The 19,799-nt window shown below is 52.9% G+C and overlaps 1 protein-coding gene across 3 annotated transcripts in view; it reads left to right on the top strand.

Moving 5' to 3' along the window:
- Nrg2 (neuregulin 2) overlaps window positions 1-19,799 on the top strand; it is a 184,560-nt gene that overhangs the window by 119,738 nt on the left and 45,023 nt on the right. Inside the window, exon 1 of one of the 3 annotated variants that reach the window (XM_052155397.1) lies at window positions 10,978-11,118. The exons of the other annotated variants lie outside the window; for them this stretch is intronic. Within the exon in view, the coding sequence (XP_052011357.1) occupies window positions 11,028-11,118 (91 nt within the window). The 5' untranslated portion in view covers window positions 10,978-11,027. Of the gene's footprint in view, window positions 1-10,977; window positions 11,119-19,799 lie in introns of those variants that run through there. 3 annotated transcript variants of the gene reach the window in all.

Consider the following 19,799-nt stretch of genomic DNA (forward strand, 5'->3'; position numbering starts at 1 on the left):
AAGTAACATCCCTCCATAGCCTCTGCATCAGCTCCTGCTTCCTGACCTGCCCGAGTTCCAGTCCTGACTTTCTTTTGTGATGAACAGCAACACAGAAGTGTAAGCTGAATAAACCCTTTCCTCCCCAACTTGCTTCTTGGTCATGATATTTGTGCAAGAATAGAAACCCTAACTAAGACACACACACACACTGCAGGCTGGCAGGTCCTCAGCCGGGTAAACAGAGTTACCTCATAGCCAGCAACCACAGAATAAAAGGTGGATTTCAGAATAAAAATGCATGCCACTCAAAAAACGGGACACAAGTGTTTTCACGCTTGTGTCTAACACTGTCAATGCCAATGTACAGATAATATATTGTGTATCCATTCACGGAATACTATTTAGCAGTAAAAAGAATGAAGTGTTGTTCCGTGCCACAGTGCAGAGGAACTCTGGAAGCATTCTACCAGGTGGAATATGTGAACCAAAGAAGAGAACGTGTTTTTTATAAATTATCCCGACTAGGGCAAATACATAGCAAGTTGATCACGACAGCCTTGGGCAGATGCTGCAGTGTGCAGTGTTTCTTTTAGGGGTGAAGAAACTGAAGATTTATGTAGTGATGACTACACAATTCTATAAATAGGCAAGAATTTTTTAATTATACACTACAAGTGAAACATTTGTATGGTATATGAATTATAATGCATTTAATTTAAAATGTAGTAGTACAAGGAACATTGTTGATAGGGGCATGTTCTAGAGAGCTTTAAATGCCAATTTGAGCTGTGAGGATTGGATTCTCTAGGGCCAGTTTTTTTTTTTTAATTAATTTTAATTACTTTACTTATTCACCTTATGTCCTGCTCTCCTGCTCGCTGCTAGGGCCAGTTCCTTTTCAAAGGATGTTTCATACGCTATCTGCGTCAGTAGGAATAAATACCGTGTTCCCATCTCACCTAAGAGACTGTAATTCAGAACTTTCTGGATGGGGCTAATATCCACCCTTACAGCAAGCACTCCAAATAAGGCAGTAACTTATGACTGCACCTCAGCCCTCCTAGTGACACAGTCCCCCTGTTTCTTATCATGAGCTCCCGACCTCTTCACAGATGGCCACTCTCCCCCCCACACTCCCACATCTCACGGCCTCTTCTCCCGTGGGGCCCTTCACATGTCTTTTATGTCAATCAGGATAAAAATCTTTATTGTCTGAACTTACCCTTTAGTTCCACTCTTGCTAGACTGTTCCAGGCTCCAAGAGAAAGTCCCTGTAGCACCACATCTGTTTTTGTGAAGCAAATCTCACCACCATCTTTTCATTTTCACCAGCCCATTATCTGGAGTTGACCGCACAAGCCTTTCATAATCTAAACGACTACGTGCCCAAGCCAGCAATACCCAGAAGTGTTAGGAGAGCGTGCCTGTGGGTGAGGTGGCCCATCTCAGCACTGGTTTGGTGTACAGTAATTGAGTGGGTCACACTTCAACGGGGGCCTTCAGTACACAGGGTACAGGGTTGCAGTCAGTTTTCTTCCAAGGAGGTCAGTGTCCTCTCTGGGGACCAAAAGATCTGGGGCCTACATCAGATAGCACTGGAATGTGGGCAGGACCTGGGGGGCCCTGGCCACCACTGAGTTTGCTGTGTTCTGACAGTGCCATTGGCGCCAGCCCTTCTCGGAGGCTGCGACTGCTAAGCTGAACCCTTATTCCAACCGGTGACCCCGGACAGAAAGGCCTTGGCCGGCTCATTGTCCTCTCTCACTAAATCACCCTGTCTCCGCAGCAGGAGAGGAGGCGAGAAAGCCATTCACAGCCTATTTGTTAATGAGCTCTTAAAAATTAAACGATGATTGTCAGATAGCTTTTTACAATGCAACCAGAGCCCCTTACAACTTCTTCAGTAATTACATTAAGCTAGTCTATTTGCAAGAGGCTAACAGGAAACAACCATTAATTAGTGTTATGTTCGCCCTCCCACTGCCCCTTCCTCCCCCACCACCCGCCTCAAGTCCTTGGATTATGGAAGCCACACCCTGAAGCCAGAGAGCTGGGGTGCACTCTGGGAGACTGAGCCCTCCACAGGGCTGACTGGAGAGGAGTGGAGAGCAGAAAAACAGTCCCACAGTTGTGATGGTCCCGGTGGGCCAGCCCTGAGGTCTACTGTGGCCTAAGGCCCCCTGAACAGGGACCCAGTGCTGCCCCGTGTCCTTGCTTTGGTCCTGGTGTGGAGTAGTTGATAGTTGTGGGGCAATCTGAGCCCCATGTGGGCATGTTCCCAGGGGCCTCAGAGCCCATGGGTGGGGCAGGCACCTGGGCAAACAGAGCTAAGAAACAGTCAGGAATGAATCAAGGACGGTTTAAATATGCAGAAATGCAGTTCATACCTTTGGGCAAAAATAATCCCAAACAAAGTTATGTAATGGGTGGGAGGGCTCTGATAGGAGGGACTAGGCGGCAAGGTGCAGAGGATTTGAATGAATGGGTGAAGGAGACTGAAAACGGAGTGGGAGGGACCAGGGGAATCTGGCCACAGCTGGTCAGGAAGCTGTCACTGGGGAGCAGCTGTGCCTGTGGAGATGGCTATGGTTCCTTGTGGGAACCCTGAACCATGAGAGGAAGGCAGCTCTCCATTTGTGGAGAGCCTTAAGATCCCTGCCAGTGTGTGGCTTTCTTGGTCCTGAGGTGGTAGGGCAAAGGAATGGCATTCGAGGTGTCAGTGTTTCTTTTAAGTTGGCACACCTCTCTTACACCTTCATATTCTCAGCCCTGGCTCACAGCCTGACCGCAGTCCTTTCTGATAGGTTCTTCCCTGTCCTTCCACAGGAAGCTCACAGTCCCCATGCCCTCACCAGGTCATGCTTCCCAGGAGCAGCAACTTAGATGATACCCTATTTCCAACAGATCTGTGCTCCCCTGTGTAATTGTGGTCCTCCCTCAGTCCTTGAAGATGGGCTCTTGTATCCTCCAGTCCCCTGCACTGACTAAACTCATCATAAAACAGATACTGAACAAGCACTGTTACCCTGAGACTGGACCGAGAAGCAGCAGAAGGCATGGCAGGGGAGAGGGAAATAGCTCATGTACCCTGCATGCTGCAAAGTATAAGAAAGACTTCCCCAGAGGAGCCCTGGACCCAGGGACTGGCCTGGCAGCACCGGAGACGCAGAATCATTTAGAGGGGAGAACTGTGAATAAAGAATGTCAGAATGCACTCAGCCGCACATCAGTCAGAACCCCAAAACCATGCAACCACTTAGACAAAGGCACATGATAGTCACACAAAGCCTGCACACAGAAGGGACCGGCCATCCTTACCAGGAGCCTGGGTGGCAGAAGGAAGGTAGAGAGAACAGATTTTGAGAAACACTGAAGTCAGCCTCATCAGTTCCTTCCCCTTGTCATGACGACAGTGACATTGATTAAATGTTGTTGCAAGAATTTCTGAAGCACGCAGTGGCCCAGTGCCGGAGTTCGGAACTCCTGGAGCCATACCTTCTTACTGCTCCCTGCAGACAGCCCTGTAGACACCCAAGGTTAGCAAGACTTGGAAACGTAGAGGGCTCCAGAGAACCAGTGGGCAAGCCGCCAGAGACAAAAGAGCATCGCTGGAGGGCTGACTGGGACGGGTCCGTGGCAAGGGACAGCGTTTCCATAGCTGGGGACATACCTGAGACGCTGAGCTCTTCTTTGACGGCTGATTGCTGGAATGATCCTGCTGGGCTCTGGGTTCACAGGGAAATAGTTGCTGGGACCCAAAAAGAAAATATGTCTTTTCCAAGGACCAAGAGGCAGGAGGGTAGCCGGCTGAACTGAAAGGGGAATGCGCATTTCCTGTTTGCTTCTGCATCTATTGGCCTGGTCTTTGTGGACGCTGCAGGTGGCTTGGGAGGCCTAGCTTCAGGGGTCTAGGGGTGCACAGGTTGTTTACTGTAGGCACTTTTCTATGATGCAAATGGGTACTCCAGGTGTTCCCCGAGTGGGAAGGGATTTGGGGAGTAGGGTCAAGACAGTCTTTGAGATCTGCCGCAGCTACCCAGCTACCGTGAAGCTGTGAGGATGTCCATTGGGAATTCCCCAAGCAAGTCAAAGATGGTATGGGTGCCTGCACCCAGACCAGGCTTAGGAAGTTGGGCTGTGGTCCCAGGAGAGCTGAGCCTGGGGTGACAGGGCTGGGCTGGGTAGGGCTAAGCTGGGCAGGGCTCAGAGAGAGAGAAGAGAAATTTTGGCCTCCAGGCTCCTGGATGCCTATATTGGGCAAGGCTTCTTGTTTCCTAGGGTGGTGACCAGGAGTGTCTCCCACTGTGCCAGCCCGGCTTGAAGTGTCTCCTTCTGCCTCTTCTAGAGGAGCCTCTGCTGTCCTCTCAGGGCTGGTGCTGGCGCCTCCAGCCTGACCTCCCAGCGCTGATGGAGATGTATAAGCAGATACTCTGAGAAGCTGGCTCCTCATGAGCTCCGCTAGACCAGGGTGTAAATATCGGGGCAGTAGACAGTTGCTTCTGGGAAGTAGGGTTCTCCCAGGCTCCCATCCACACACTCACGTGTCCCCAGGGTGAGACAGGTAGTAGCTAAGCCCTTACAAATGGTCCCCCTAACCCCCAGGCCAGCAAAGAAGTCATTATGTTGTTACATAAATAAATTATGTACTTACACAGGAGTTGGTATATAGGTGCCAGTTAGTATTATTGCTATGCAATTATGCACTTAGCTTGAAGAGGGAGGCCGGCAGAAGGGCTGAATCAGCCCCATCCTGGGGAAGACAGCAGGCTCCCACCCCTTACCTCAGAGAGAAGCAGAAGAGAGTAACCCAGAACCACAGCAAATGAAGTGCTAGAGGCTTGCTGGAGTCTGCAGTTCAGGCGACAAGCCCAAGGCTGTACTCTGGCTGTAGGCTCTGGTGTGCTTACTCACCTGAAGCAGACCTGATTCCCTGCTGCAGGCTTTCAGCCAGGCCCTGACTGTTTCCTTGAACTGACAGGAAGGGCTGCCGCCACGCCAAGAAACCACACAAGAGGCTATGGGGGAGCGTGGCTCTGGAGGAAGAGCCTATGGACCAGTAACTGCTCCTCTTGGCATGAACCCTAGATTCCTCAGAGGGAAGGAACCCAAGATAATCTAGTACCCCAACCTTACTTCTCCAGGTGGGGAAGCAAGCCAGAGAGGGAAAGTGACTCGTCCAAGCAAGCAGAGCAGGCCTTGGGAACTCTGGAAGTGAAGCCTGGCCTGCCTCTTGTGTCCCCAACCTCACCACACACATGTATGCATACCACACACACTCACACACAGACACACACACACACACACATATTCACACACACACACACACACTAACACACAGGCACACACACCACACATACCACATACACACACACACACTAACACACAGGCACACACACCACATACACCACGTATACACACACACACACACACACACACAGGTACACACACATCACACACACACCACATACACCACACACACACACACACACACACACACACACACACAATCACTGGGGCTGCTCCAGTTTCTCACTTCCTCTCAGTCCTGCTTGTAGCCCTGCCCAGGCCTGCCTGTAGCCTCACCTCTCCCCTCCTCTGTTCTCCCCTTGCTGCCTGGCCTTTCTTCTCCAGGCTCCTGAAGCCAAGGGAGGCTCCCCACTGGCTTTGGCCAGTGCTTTTCCTCTCCTATGCTAGCTCCTGGGAATCCTCACCAGATGGCCCTGCCTTCTTCTTTCTCCAAAGAGGGTCTAAAATAAAGAAAAGACACCAAACTCCTCAACAAGGAGCATGAGTTATCTTCTTGGCCTATGATTGGACGGACTGAACCACAGGAGGCTCGTAAGACTGGGACAGTGATGCTCACCCACAGCAGCCCCTATAACCAAGAGCCCACTGACTTGTATTCTTTGGGAGCAATGGGAAGGGAATGGAATGGGGTCAAAGGGTAAGTCTAGAGGTGGGGCTTTATACTTTAGTTTTACGGGCCTGAGTGCTGAACACCAGAAGCCCTCCTCAAGTGCCCTTGATTCCCAGAAATTATAGATGAATTTCCTCGGTCATTCAGTAATATGGTCCTGGAGACCCCTATCAAAAGGGAGCCAGATGTTGTTCAGAGCATCACGGGCTATCAAGGGCTGGGTCTGGAGCCTCAGGGAGCTAACTCTAGCCCCTACTGATGCCAGAAGACTGTGCAGTGTGTTTGTTTGTGTGTGTGTGTGTGTGTGTGTGTGTGTGTGTGTGTGTAGCACCTCAGAGTGATACGCTAGGGTGTGGCTACAGAAGCAAGTTCACTAAGCCTCGAGCTTTCCTTCCAGGATCTCAAGTGTCCCCACCCCCTCAACCCCACCGGAGTCATTCTAGCTACCCACATTCCTTAGCCAAGGATTCCAGGACACATCTCCCTGCGAGGTGAACTAGGTCCCCAGTAGGGAAAACAAACCAAATGTCAGGGCAAACTGAGGCCAAGCCCAGACTGTCTGAGCATCTGCCACAGCCCCTTTCCCTCAAAGCCACGAGTCCTTTGAGTAAGGGAGATGGATCCTAGAACACCTCTGAGTGTCTTTTATTAGGTGCTGGAGCTGCAGGCCAGGGTATAAATCCAGGAAGAGGAGAGACCTGTTTTATCCTCTCCAATAAATCCTAGACTGTCCCTGCCTGGGGTGGGCCAGGTCTGGACTCTACATGTTCCTTGGGGTACAAGTGGCAGCAGCCAGGGGCCCCTACGTTCTGCAGCTCTGGAAGAGTGGCTTTCTCAGACTGTATGGAAGCTCTGGGGTGCATGGGAATTTCTGTAGTCCTTCAGGGAGTGGCCTTTAGCTCTGTTCTTCCTTTGGTGGCCTCACCGGGTAGAAAGCAGAATAGAGAAGAGGAGGTTCATGACTTGGTGGGCTAAATGGGGGTGACTGAGGGTAAGGCCAGCCTCATCCTTTCTGAGAACTTTTCAACTCTGCTTGGAAGAGCTTGTGGCTCAGGAATATCTTGGGGATCAAAGGGAGTATCTTCTGGGCCTCCAAGAAGACCAATTAAAGCTTCCCCTCCTTGGAAGCCACTGAGGCATTTCGGAAAGAATCCCATGGATGGGGCCGTAGGTGGGATGGTTTAGCAGAAAAAGCACCAAACCTGACAGCCTGGATCTGGACCTCAGGAACCTGTGTGGTGAAAGAGGAGAATAACCAGCTACCACAAGCTGTGCTCCACACACACATGCCCACACACATACACACGAACACACACACAGAGAGACTATGTAAAACTGCAGTTCTTTTAAAAAGGCGATCCCATGGAACAGTAAATCCAAGGAGAAGAAGAGAGGCCTCACTCAGTCCCTAAGACTACTACAGGAGACTTTTACAGGTAAGAATCTCAGAGCCCCAGAGTCTCAGGGGGGGAAGAAAGGGAATACGGGGTTATTGTGGGTTTTTTTGTTTTGTTTTGTTTTTTCTCCTTCCTCTTTTTACTCAAAGGCATTTTTGCACATGACTCAAACAAGTCTAAACTTTCCTAAACTTCAAAGTTTGCTCATGGCACAGCCTCAAAGTGGAAGGGAAGATGTTAAAAAGGGAAAAGAGAAAAAAAAGAAGTTTGTGAGCCAGTTAAGCATCGTGTGGTTGTTGTTCCTCACAGGAACTGAACTGACTTGTGTTGCTTTTAGAATCCCATTGTGAAACAGGCTTTGCAGGGTGATCTCGCTGTGCTGTGCTGTCCTCGGCAGCCTGCGGTAAGAGAAAGGCCTGTGGCCACAGGCCTGCTCACAGGTCATTTCCAAGCTCTGAGCAGGAGCTCGGGTGCACATGCAGGGAAGGGAGCATTGCGTGGGTCACCGCCTCCCTGCCCCCACGGTCCCACCTTCCCTGGAGACGTTTCGCATAGTGGGTGGGAGGAGAAGGCACCGCTGACCTGCTCCCAGCACCACTGGGCCTCTCTCTACCTTCCAGTGACAGAGGTGCCACTTCCAGTGACAAGGTAGGGGTCCATCCCATGCCCAGTCTCTCTTACCTTCTCCAGCCAAGCCAAAGGGTTGCAACCATTAGCACAGGCTACGAGTGCCCAGATGCATGGGCTTCTAGCTCTGTCCTGCCACTAAACCTGTCACTGGCTCAGACAGATGACTTCATTACTCTGTGCCATTCTTGTCTGCAAAATGTAATGATTGCAGGCCTCCTTTCCAGGGAGAACTCAGTTAATGCAAAGCTAGCTCATCTCCCAGCATCTGTTTTCTCTGCCAAAACTCCTCACCTGCCCCCACCCCTGACATCCCACCCATCCTTCCAGATCTTCTTCATGACCTGCCCCCCAGGGTTCTACCCTCCTGGGGAGAGCTTGCACCCCAGGAATTTCCATGGCGTGTCTGTCTTGCGTCATTTGTAAACTGCCATGGATTGCCAGGAGAGCCGTGCCAGGAAAGGCTCTCTTCCGCTGCCCCCACTGCTGTCCTCTGCCACTCTTGCCTAGTGGGAGAGTCACTTAGCTGTCCGAATGGCAGGTCTCAACAACACTTCATGTGCCAGGTACTAGAGTCCCAGCCTTAAGGAGATCTGAGCTAATGGGGAAATGGAGATGGGGGCCACAGGCACGGGAGAGGCAGCTGGGACCTGCAGGCTCTTCTAGAACATCCCCTTTCCCTCTTCTCCCCCACAGCGCACTTAGAAACAGCTCACAGCTCTTAAATAAAGCCCAGGGCCTTCACTGGGCTTGCAATGTCCTGGCTGATTGGACTGCTGCTTAACTTCGCTCCTGGCTTTTCTCAGAGCACATGTACCACTCTCCACCTTCATACATAAATGCACACACATGACTCACACACACACACACACACACACACACCTTGGCATGCTGACTGTCTTTTGATTTTGCAAAACCACAAAAGCTTCCTGCCTCAGGGCTGTTGCACACACTGTTGCTGCCTCTTGTCTCTTTTGTCTCTTGCTCGCTCTGAGGTCCCAGAATGAGTGTTCCCTATAAAGTCCTCCCTTGATACGGCTTGCTCCTCCATCCTCTCGTAGATCAGCAACAGAAATGGTTGCTGAATGAACAGATCATCCTACTATGTAGCACAGACTTAACCCATTATTTGGGTAATCAGTTGTTTGTCCATCCTGGTGGTGCAGGTCTGTCTGAGCCCCAGCCACATCTTTCACACTTAGCAATGTGCCAGAAACACAGGGAGCCTCCCCACGGCTTCATCAAGAAGACAAACTAAGCAGTGGGGTCAGGCCAAGAAGGGAGAAAACCACCTGAGCAGGAATGTTGGTTTAGAGTATGCAAGGGTAGAGCTAGGAGAGCAAGTGTGTGTGTGTGTGTCCTGAAGGTCTGTATGGTGGAGACACACAGATTTAGAGCTTTGAGCTATGAACTGGGGCCCAGCAGCATAGGCTTCCCCTGCCTGGGAAGAGTCCGGGTTTAGTGGGTAGGAACGGTGGATGCTGCATTCGGGGATTGTCTATGGGTCTTAGAAAACTTACTTTGATGGACTTGGAGCGTTCAGGCTGAGGGAGCAACACTGAGAGACCAAAGTCAGGGGACAGGAGGGGGCAGGGAGTGAACTGAAATGATGTCCAGTCGGAAGGGAGGGACCAATATGAATGACATTTTGGAAGCTGCAGGAGCACGGGCTTAGAGAAGTCTTCTTGGGCTCCCTTCTCATCTCCTTCACAGAGCAAGGCTAGTAAAGCAGGGTGAGTACTCACTGTGCCTTCCTGTGGTGGAGAGAGGGGCTGGCCCCTTCTCGGGCTTAGCCTCCCCTGAAGTGGCCCCTGATAAGACTCACTTGAGGCCCCAGGAGCACCAGAGATCAGCTTGCTACGTGGACATCATCTCTTTCTGTGCTCCCCCTACCAAGTTTGGCCTACAGTTAAGGGCAGGCAGCCGCCCCCCACCCCCAGGCAGCCCTGGAGACCCAGAATTCCTGGCCTTGACCCAGAGTCCTTGCCTCCTGCAGACTGTCCTAAGGAGGCCTCTGTCCTGAGAAGCACTGGGACCCTCTGCTAAGGAGACAGAGGACTGGCCAGGATGATCTTTGACTGGGATTCTAGTAAGGATGGCTGTAAGGGGACACCTCAGGCAGAGCTAGGCAGGCAAACCGCAGGCTCGGGCTTTCTGGGAGCCAGGAGAGGGAGAGTCTTTGCTCTGTAACCCTTTCAGCACCACACCCAGACCGGAGGCAGGAGCCGGTGTCCTTGCGGCTGCCGACAGCCCTCAACCAGCGTTTTGTGGGCTGTGTGCTCAGGGCAGGGGGCGGTGCAGCCGCCTCTGAGTTCACCTCGCAGGCCTCCCAGAAAGGAGCCAGCTGGAGCTGCCTGCTTGCCTGGTCTGAAGTTTGCAGTTCATGTGTGTGGGAGGGGGCGCCAAGCCACCTGGAGCACCCGAGCTCCCTCAAGTAGGCTGCAACCCATGTCGGCTGGGAGGGGCTCCTTCAGCCAGTCCCAAGTGGGAGTGTGTAAAGGTATACCCTCGAGGATAATCTCTCAGTGAGGCTGAGACCAGCCCCTTGGGAATGAGGAGACCCAAGACAAGTGTCAGGCAAAGCTGTGGAGAACAACTTCAGGAGGCAAGGGTGCTTCCTTCCCTCAGAGCCAGCTAGGGGGAGGGGGGGTTCCTTTTGGTCTTTTCCTGGACCCTTCTCTGGTTGCCTCCCCGCCCCCACACTGTCCTTAGCCTGGCCCTCTCTGGAGGAATCCCATCTCTTCTTCCCCCTAGTCCTGCTCCCCACCAGTTCAGCTTGAACACCTTCTCTAGTGAGGAGGTCTGAGGCACTCTTGGTCGCACGTCCTGGCTGCCTCGGTGGGCCCATGGAGGGGGTGCAGGGCCCAGAGGCGTCGCTCACGTCGCCCCCCCCCCAACACACACGGGGGCCTGGGTGGGTGGGAGGTGGGCGGAGGGCGGCTGGCGCGGGAGGGGAAGAGTTAAGGCTCGCCGCTCCCCTCCCCCGGAGGGTGTGACCGCCTATAAGAAAGGCGCCGCGCTCCGGCACTGGGGCTGCAGGCGGCGGGGGCGCAGCGCAGCAGCAGAGATCCGAGGGCGTCCCTCCGCCTAGGACCCGGGGCAGCATGTCGGAGCCCAGGAGGAGGGACCGCGGCCGTGGCAAGAAACACCGAGAGGGAAGAAAGCGGGAGCGAGAGCCTGATCCCGGGGAAAAAGGTAGGGCACCTCGGCGCGCCCAGAAACCCCGTTTCACTGAGAGAAACTTGCCACCGGTTCACCCGCCCCAGGCGGGTGAGTCTGGGGCACAGAGAGCAGCTCTGGGGTGACAGCAGCCGGGGTGCGCTCGCTTGCGATCGGTTCACGCGAGTCCGCGCGGCAGGGGCAGGGTAAGCGAGGGATGAGCGCCCAGAGCCCTGCGGTGGCACCGCGCGCGTCTCCCCGGGTGGCGGAGACCGAGCTGTGCCCCCCAGTAAGCGGGCAGTATGCGTCGGGGACACAGACAGAGATCGCGGTCTAGCAACCCCGGGCCTAGCCTTCCGTGTTTGGGGAGCTGTCACTGCCTTCCCTTTGCTGGGATCCTCAGCCAGCTGGGCTCTCCGGCTCCCCCCACCCCTGTGCCACACCTCCACTCGTTCTGCTCCACCATTGGAGCTTGGGCAGCACGCCCGCCACCTCTGGAGGTGAAGGGGATGCCCTGCCCTGGGAGCGAACCCCAGGCAGCGGGGTACTGCTGCTTCTGTGACATATGTGTCCCCCAGAGAGGGGCCAGGCATGGAATGATTGTCCTGCCTTGGTCTTCTTGGTAATTCCCTTGGACTTTTGAGTTCTGCACTCCTCCCTTTGACAAGAGCCCTTGACAAGGACCCACATTGATGCTGACCCTTGGCAGCTGCAGGATTGGCCTTGGACTTCCCAGGTCAGAGCCTCTGACATGGTTATCTTCCCTATGGAGCCAGGCTCGCCCCCTTTGGGAAAGCCTGACTTCTCCCTTCACTTTCCTTCCTTCGGCAAGCTTTTCCTCACCTATTTTGTAAAAAGCCTACTTTCTACTAGCCATCAGGCTAGACAAGTTCACATGTCCCCTCGCCATGTAGTCCCCATGAGAACTCTGGGCCACAGGTGGTCTTATCTGCATTCTACAGAGGAACTAACTGAGGGTTTCTGAGGGTGAAGTCGAAAAGTACTTTCCGAAGGTGAGACTTTGGACTTCAAATGCCATTATTCTCTAGACAAGTGTGCCCAACTTGCTTGGTCCACACCTACCTTGGGGTTCCCATCAGGGTGCAACGAAAATAGCTTCCAATTAGCACTCACCTAATGGTTAGAAAACTTCCATTGTGGCTGAGAGACAACTCAGTCTCTTGCCTACTGGTGAAGGGGGCAAGACTCAGGTGTCTTTACTAGAGAGAGCCTAGGCCTTCACAGTTATCGCCAAACTGCCTCTCTGGCCATTTCTGTGGGGGCAGGTGTCTTAGAGTCTTCCTGAGGACTACGGTCCGCTGAGCAGATGTAAGTCATCTCCTGCCAGGCACCTGCCATGTGGGACTGGCAAGTGACCTGTGACCTGAGGTCACAAGTGACCTGTGACCTGAGGGAGTAGACTTTCTCTTGCAGGGGTCAAAGTGTCCCGCATTTCACTCAGTGAGCCTTTGCTAACCCTCCTCTCCCTGCTTCCCACATACATGCTGACTTGGGTATGATATCCAGGATGCAGGAATGAACCTGGTACTGTGACACTCACTGGACAGGCTTCAGGGGCTGGGAATCACCTGAGCCTGGAAAGGAGAACGCTGATGACTAGGACAGCGTGCTCACTGAGGGGAGGCAGGGGCAGGGTGGACCGCAGCCCTCAGAACTATCTGTCCCAGCATCTACCCAGTGTGAAAACCCTCCTAACATCTCTCTGTAAACTTTCTTCCTGTCTTTTTTTTTTCTTGTGCTTTCTCTTGTTTCCCATTCTCCAGTGCCCATCCGGCTCTTCAGAATGCCTTTTTTTTAGGGATCTGACTGAGAAGCGGGTCCCAGGCAGACCCAAGGACAGAACTAGACACATTTTGGGTACTTTGGAACCATCTAGAATATAGAAGCCATGGCCATGGGGTAAGGGTACACTCTAAAGTGAGTTTTATCGCACGGCTGTGAAAAGCAGACGTTTTAAATCTCTGGTTGATACTGAGAGAGTCTGACTCAAACCTGTGAGGAAGAGTGATCAGGATGGCATGGCTGAGCCGGAGCAGGCTTTTCCTCTCAGCACTTGGGAGGCAGAGGCAGGTGGATCTCTGTGTTTGAGGACAGCCAGGGCTACTCAGAGAAACCCTTGTCTCAGGGGTCAGGGGAGAAGAAAAAGAAAAGATGCCCATGGCCTTCAGAACTAGAGGCCGCTATACTTCTCCAGACCAACGTGCAGCTACGGGACCTTATAGTGTTCTTGGTGAGTGCCTCTCTGGAAAGAGCATAGACACAGGGCCGCTGGAGAGGGGCCTCAGCTGGGACAGGGCCACATCTGACTGAAGGACTAAGAGGTTCAGACATGGAAAGTGGGCACATGCTTCTCTAGAACCTTCTTAAATGTGAGGAAGGACTCTGTGGAGCAAGAGCGATACAGCAGGAGAGACCCTGACAAGTTGGTGCCCCCAGCAGCACCCAAGTTCCTTCTTAGCAAACAGGAGGGGGTGTCCTCCAACCAGGCAGTGTGGGGAAATGGGCAGGTCCCCTGCCTCAGCACAGGAGGCTTGGGTGGGGCAGAGCTGCAGGTGTGAGCCCTGTTTCATGACTCACAGAGAGTTTGTGGGGCCAATTCCTGGCACCCCTCTCTGGGGCTGCCCCTAACAGTCCATATTCCTTTCTTGCGAGGCATAGCCTTGCTAGCCTCGGCAGCAGTGGGGGTAAGGACTTAGGTTAAGTTCACTTTGGTGTGGCAGATACCACACTACAGCTGGAGGCCAGGCCCTTGGAACCCACTCATACTGTGCCTCTGGGAGACATGGGCATCGTGTCCCTCTCTCTGGACTTGTGACAATGTATTCTGCTGTCAACTCTCAGCTTCTACATGCAAGGAGCTGGGTCTCACCCTTCGGGTCTTGTGGCCCTGAGAGCCCCTAACAGTGGAGAAGGACTCTGAGGCTGCTGTTAGTAGGAGGATCTGGCTACAGAGACAATCATGAGCCAGTCCTGGTTTAGAGACAGATTCCATGATCAGATTTGGAGCCACTGACTGGCCTTTTCTGTGTGACCTTTGAAAGACCAGTCAGGATTGAATGGAAATGTCCTTCTGCTGAATCTCCTCCGTGAACTGGGAATCTCCATCTTCCCATAGAGGGCATTCGGAGGACTTAGCTCTCCAGCTATGTCCAAGAGTATCAAGGTGGGCCAGCATACTTAGCAAAGAGCTCTCTGGCCGTGTATCACGTGAATTCCCTGAACACAAAGAAATCTTTGCAAAGTTGTCCCGTCTTTCCTTTCACCGGCCCATCGGTGAAGTGAGCATTAGATCTCTGGAACCAACTCTGGTCTTCCAGATCCAAGGTGGTTGTGTTCAAGTGCACGTGTCTGAACGGCATCAAGGGGTTGGCACGCACCTCCCCCCCTCTCGGCCCCTGGCTGACCCTGCTGAGCTTGGCACCTGCAGCAATCCTCCTGACACTCTGGGGTGCAGCCTGCACTTTACGCTCTGCTCTGGATCCCTGGCACCTCGGGGTTCATAGGAACAATACCAACAATCAGGGAGTGACTTTGTACTTCCCAGTAGCCTTTCATCCTGAGAGCTCAAAGCAGTTTACAGACCAAGACTCATCGTGCTTCAGTGTAGGTCCCAGGCCCTCAGCGGGGGTGAAAGGGGGACAGAGAGCACTGGTCTTTCTAGATCAGGGCAGCAGTGGGCCTGGATGGGGTAGTGAGTCACCTGAGACGGAGTGGCCACAAAGTCTGGGTCAGAAGTGAAATGGGACTATGGGCTTCCGCTTCAGGCTGCAAATGGAGAAAGAGAAATGGTCTCCCTCAAAACCGTGCAATCCAGGGCGCTTGTGCCAGGGAGTGTTTCAGGAGCTTCTGAAGCAGCCACACATGATAGCAAGCAGAGTCCAGGCATCAGATGCTTCCAGGCCAAGTCAAGCAGCTCAGGCCTTAGGCAGTGGCTAAGCCAGAGCCTGTGCAGGAAAGGGGCTGGCCCGGCACTCTCGGCTCTAACCTGACTCGTCTTCCCTGGCCCCCCTCAACCCCTTGGCCTAGACCCCTTGCCAGATGATATCCACACAAACTGAAAGCATTTCCATTTGCTTTTCTGTATTCAACTCTGTGAGCATTAATTTAGCTTCTGTTAAATGAGTCAACCTTCAGATCCCGTCCTGGGGAGGCTCAGAGAAAGATCTCTCATAGATCCCTAAGATCTGAATGGCATAGAGCCACAGCAGGCAAAGCACAGTGAGGAGAGGCACGATGTTGGGACAGAATAAGAAGGACCCTGGGGAGAAGGTGACACCTGAGCTCAGCCTAGATGGGGACTAGGGACTTACCAGGGAAAGAACGGGAAGTAGGGTCGTATCCATACCTGACTGAGCCTTCCCTACCAGAGCTGAGTCCACAAAGCCCTGCATTAAATTATCATCCCCACTTCACAGGCAGGGAAATGGAGACAGGGACACTCACTACCTACCTTGAGATCAGCCATGAGCTAGGAGACAGACAGAAGGGCTCTTGGGCTGGCATCTGCCCCTCCCCTGCCTTCCCCAGGCACATCTACTTAGCCCCAGGTTCTGCATTCTGTGCCCCTCAGGACAAACTAGTGAGCGCCAGAGGAGCCCTGCTGGCCACTGTGGGAGCGAGCACATCCCCTTCTCATCTCTCAGCCGACAAGCTAGACGACAGGTGTCTGTTTCCTGGGCTCTACAGAGAGGAGCCCTAAGCCCCTGCCATCACCAGGAGCTTGGAGCATGACTGTGGCAGTCAGGTATGAACAGACATTGTGGACACTGATACAGAAGGACAGCCGGAGGCCCTGAGCCTGCACCAACAGGCAGTAAGCAGTTCCTGGGAAGATGGAAGTCATTATGGTTGAATAGCCTGGCCAGAAACCAAACTGAGGATCCAGAGTCCAGCCAGATCTAGTACCATAGTGGGAAGTTTTCTGGTTCGAGAAAGTCCCTTGTGCAGGAGATGTTTAAATAGGAACCTGAGTAAAAGCATGAACTGGGAGCTCTGTAGAAATGTGCAGTCTTGGAGCTAGGAAGGTTGACCAGTTAGTAAAGTGCTCTCTCTCACCGTGCAAGGAAGAAGGCCGTAGCACCCACACAGAAGCCAGCTGTGGTGGCTCACACTTGTGACCCTAGCATTGGATAGATGGTGACAGGAGGGTCCCTGGAGCTTGCAGGACAGTTACCTTTACCAAATTGGTGAGCTCCAGGTTCAGTGAGAGACCCCGCCTCAAAAAAACAAAAACAAACCAACAAAAACATCCCAGGAGAGCAACTGAGGAAGACACCTGACGTCGGCTTCAATGCGACCTCTACGTGTGTGTGTGTGTGTGTGTGTGTGTGTGTGTGTGTGTGTGTGAGAACATGTACATACACATATAATATACATATGGCTTAGGAAGACACCTGACATCGGCTTCAATGTGGCCTCTACACGTGTGTGTGTGTGTGTGTGTGTGTGTGTGTGTGTGTGAACATGTACATACACATATAATACACATATGGCTTAGGAAGACACCTGACATCGGCTTCAATGTGGCCTCTACACGTGTGTGTGTGTGTGTGTGTGTGTGTGTGTGTGTGTGTATGAACATGTACATACACATATAATATACATATGGCTTAGGAAGACACCTGACATCGGCTTCAATGTGGCCTCTACACGTGTGTGTGTGTGTGTGTGTGTGTGTGTGTGTGTGTGTGTGTGTATGTGTGAACATGTACATACACATATAATACACATATGGCTTAGGAAGACACCTGATGTCGGCTTCAATGTGGCCTCTACACATGTGTGTGTGTGTGTGTGTGTGTGTGTGAACATGTACATACACATATAATACACATATGACTTAGGAAGACACCTGACATCGGCTTCAATGCAGCCTCTACGTGTGTGTGTGTGTGTGTGTGTGTGTGTGTGTGTGTGTGTGTGTGTGTAAACATGTACATACACATATAATACACATATGGCTTACAAAGAAATGCAAACTTCTGAGTCTCGCCCATGATTTATTGAATGAGAAGGGCTGGCACTGTGTGTGTTAGCTGTAGTGGATTAGGAACTGTGCTCCAGTTCGAGAGCCATGGTTTCAGATGTGTGTCCCACCCTACAAAGCAGAGCCCTACTGGGACCAGAAAGAGCAGTCTTTCATTAAGGCTGATTTCATCACCTGCTCTGCTGGTGGGGATCATAGGCCTGTTTGGGCTGAAGGATGAGCTGGAGGGGAGTGCTGGGTGGGAAAGGTGCTGGTATTAAGCACGGGGTCCCCGCCCTGCCCAGGGTGCTCGTAGCCATCTCTATCTGGGCTGTGTGAGGAGCCCATCAGTCACAGCCCAGCCTTACGTCACGGATTCACTTGCCCATGCGCAGAGAGTGCTTCCTCAGGCCACACACCTGGAACATCATGAAACCCTGTTTCATCCGTTCCCTCAAGCCTCCCAAGTCTAGAAGATAAGAATCTAGTGTGCTCCATGCTAAGAAACCCCAAGAAGGGCAGAGAAAAGGTTCAGGGTGTCTGACTGGCACCAAGGCTGATGGTGGCCGGAGGGATTAGTGACGGCAGAGGCATCTGAGACTTGGAGGGATCAAGAAGAGATGCCAGGTACCAAGATATTTCTGTTCCAGGTCCTGCTAGAAGCTCTCGGCATGTATTAACTCTGCTCTTAGAAGTGAATGGGGTGGTCCCTGTCACTCAGACAAGAACATGAAAGCTCAGAGTGGTTAAGTAAGAACTGGTTACACGAGACACTGGCCTGCTTGGCCCTAGCTGTATGGTGGATCCTGACAGTCTGTTTCCCGTGTGGAGAATGACGTGTGGACTCAGGACAGGCTGTGCATGCTAGGGATTTGTTTTACCTGGAACCTGTGAATCCTGGAAGGAAGTGTTAAGGGAAAAGGGGTATTTAGGAAAAATATGGATTAGCCAGAAGGCATCCCTGAGGGATCCAGCTGCCATCAGAGGAAGGCCAAAGCCTCATTTCTGAGGTTTCTGAGGAGGTTAGCAAGGCAGGTAGAGGCAAGAGTGCCAGGAGTACCTGGCCGACAGTGTCCCTGAGTAGTGGGTCCCTGCTGGTGTCGTGTCCTGGGGTAGGGGTACCATGTGGGCTATCTCAGGCCCTGCAAACAATGGAGGAGGGTAACAAAAGCAAGAGGGTTGATGCAAGTTGAATGAATTCGGAACTTTGGGGAAAGGCAAGAGAGACACGGGTTGTCACAGATGCCAAGGTTATCGAAAGGGCATCCAGCGGGCAGGAACTGCAGACGTAGGCTCTCCACTCATCATGTCTGAGCTAGTGCCCCAAGTGATTTGCTTCCAGTCCCCTTGCCCACACGCGCCTGGGCCACATCACAGTTTCCCAGCCTTGCCCCAGCCCCAGACAGCACTTACCAAAAACCTATATATGCCATAGAGCCTGGTAAGCCACGGGTGTTGCCTCCTGGTGTGAGGCCTGCTGAGACCTTTCCCTAAAGACTAATATTGCTCCACACACCTCTGGGCTTTCTTTTATTGTAAAGATCCTCAGCACATGATTGTTGGTTTCAACACAAAGCTACTGATATGCTTAGCAAGATCCAGGCAGACCCTTGAGAAAGAGGCCCTTGTAGCCTTGCCGGTGCGCCCCCTCCCCCCTCCTTGAGTAGTCAACAACATGTGGGTGGTCAGGTGACCCCTGAATTCCCCAAGACCCAGACAACTCTCCCTATCCAGACTGAGGAGGCAGAGGTACAGAGCCACCCCAAAGGGGACAAAGGCTTTAGGGTCCTTTATTCTGCCCTCAGAGTTCCCCCAAGCCACAGCTGACCTTCCCCAGCAGGCGGGCTAAATGGGGTTTGGACAGATGGTCATAGCATATCATGGCTGTCATGTCTGCCCTGTCCTGTACCTCGGCTCCCAGCCACTGAGGAGGTGGGGAGACCAGAAGCTTCTGTACCTCCATAGAGCACATCTCCTTCTGTTCCCACGGGAGAAAGAAAGAGAAGGCAGGGGCGGAGGGAGAGAGAGAAAACACGGTCCACAAATGATCCAACTGAAGCCCCAGGAGACAAGACGGCCTTAAGGCCTTCAGTGCAAAACTGGGAGAGTGGGACCTTGGCCTCTGTGACAGCCTTGTGGCTCTCTTTTCCCAGAAGACTGAGTCGGACCTCTAGCCCTCAGAACCAGCTGAGATGCCCTCAGTCCCACTCTCACTCTCCCAGCCCTGGTTACCATGCCTCATCTGTGAGGCTCTAGGTGTCTGAGAAAGCATGTGAGAGTCTGTGGAGTCTGCGGGGCAGCTGGCGACTTGTGCCATCTTCCCATAACCTGCCTGGCTGCCAGTAAAGCCCTGGGGAGACCACTGTCATCCTGGGATGCTGGCATGCTGGCGTGGGGCTGGGGGATGAATGTAGCACTTAGCTGTTTGAGTGAGTGTCTGAGGGGCTGGTTAGGGGCAGAATCCTCTTGTGCTCCCTGGAACCTTCCCCGTGTGGAGGTCTCTGCCTCCTGTCTTCAGCAGCACCCATAGCGACCCTGGCCTTCTGCAGGCTTATGGCTGGGATGCAGGCTTTCACTGGTGCTGAGAGAGTGGCTGGCCTGGAGTCTCTCACCCTTTCCAGGCCCCATGGAAACCCTGAGGCAGAGGTTGAGCAATGAAGATGGTGGGGAGTTGTCCTGCTCTGTCTCCCTGACTGGTGCCGGCGCAACACAGGCCTGTTGGCTGCGAAGA

The sequence above is a fragment of the Apodemus sylvaticus genome, chromosome 13, assembly GCF_947179515.1.
Source record: "Apodemus sylvaticus chromosome 13, mApoSyl1.1, whole genome shotgun sequence".
Lineage (NCBI taxonomy): Eukaryota > Metazoa > Chordata > Mammalia > Rodentia > Muridae > Apodemus > Apodemus sylvaticus.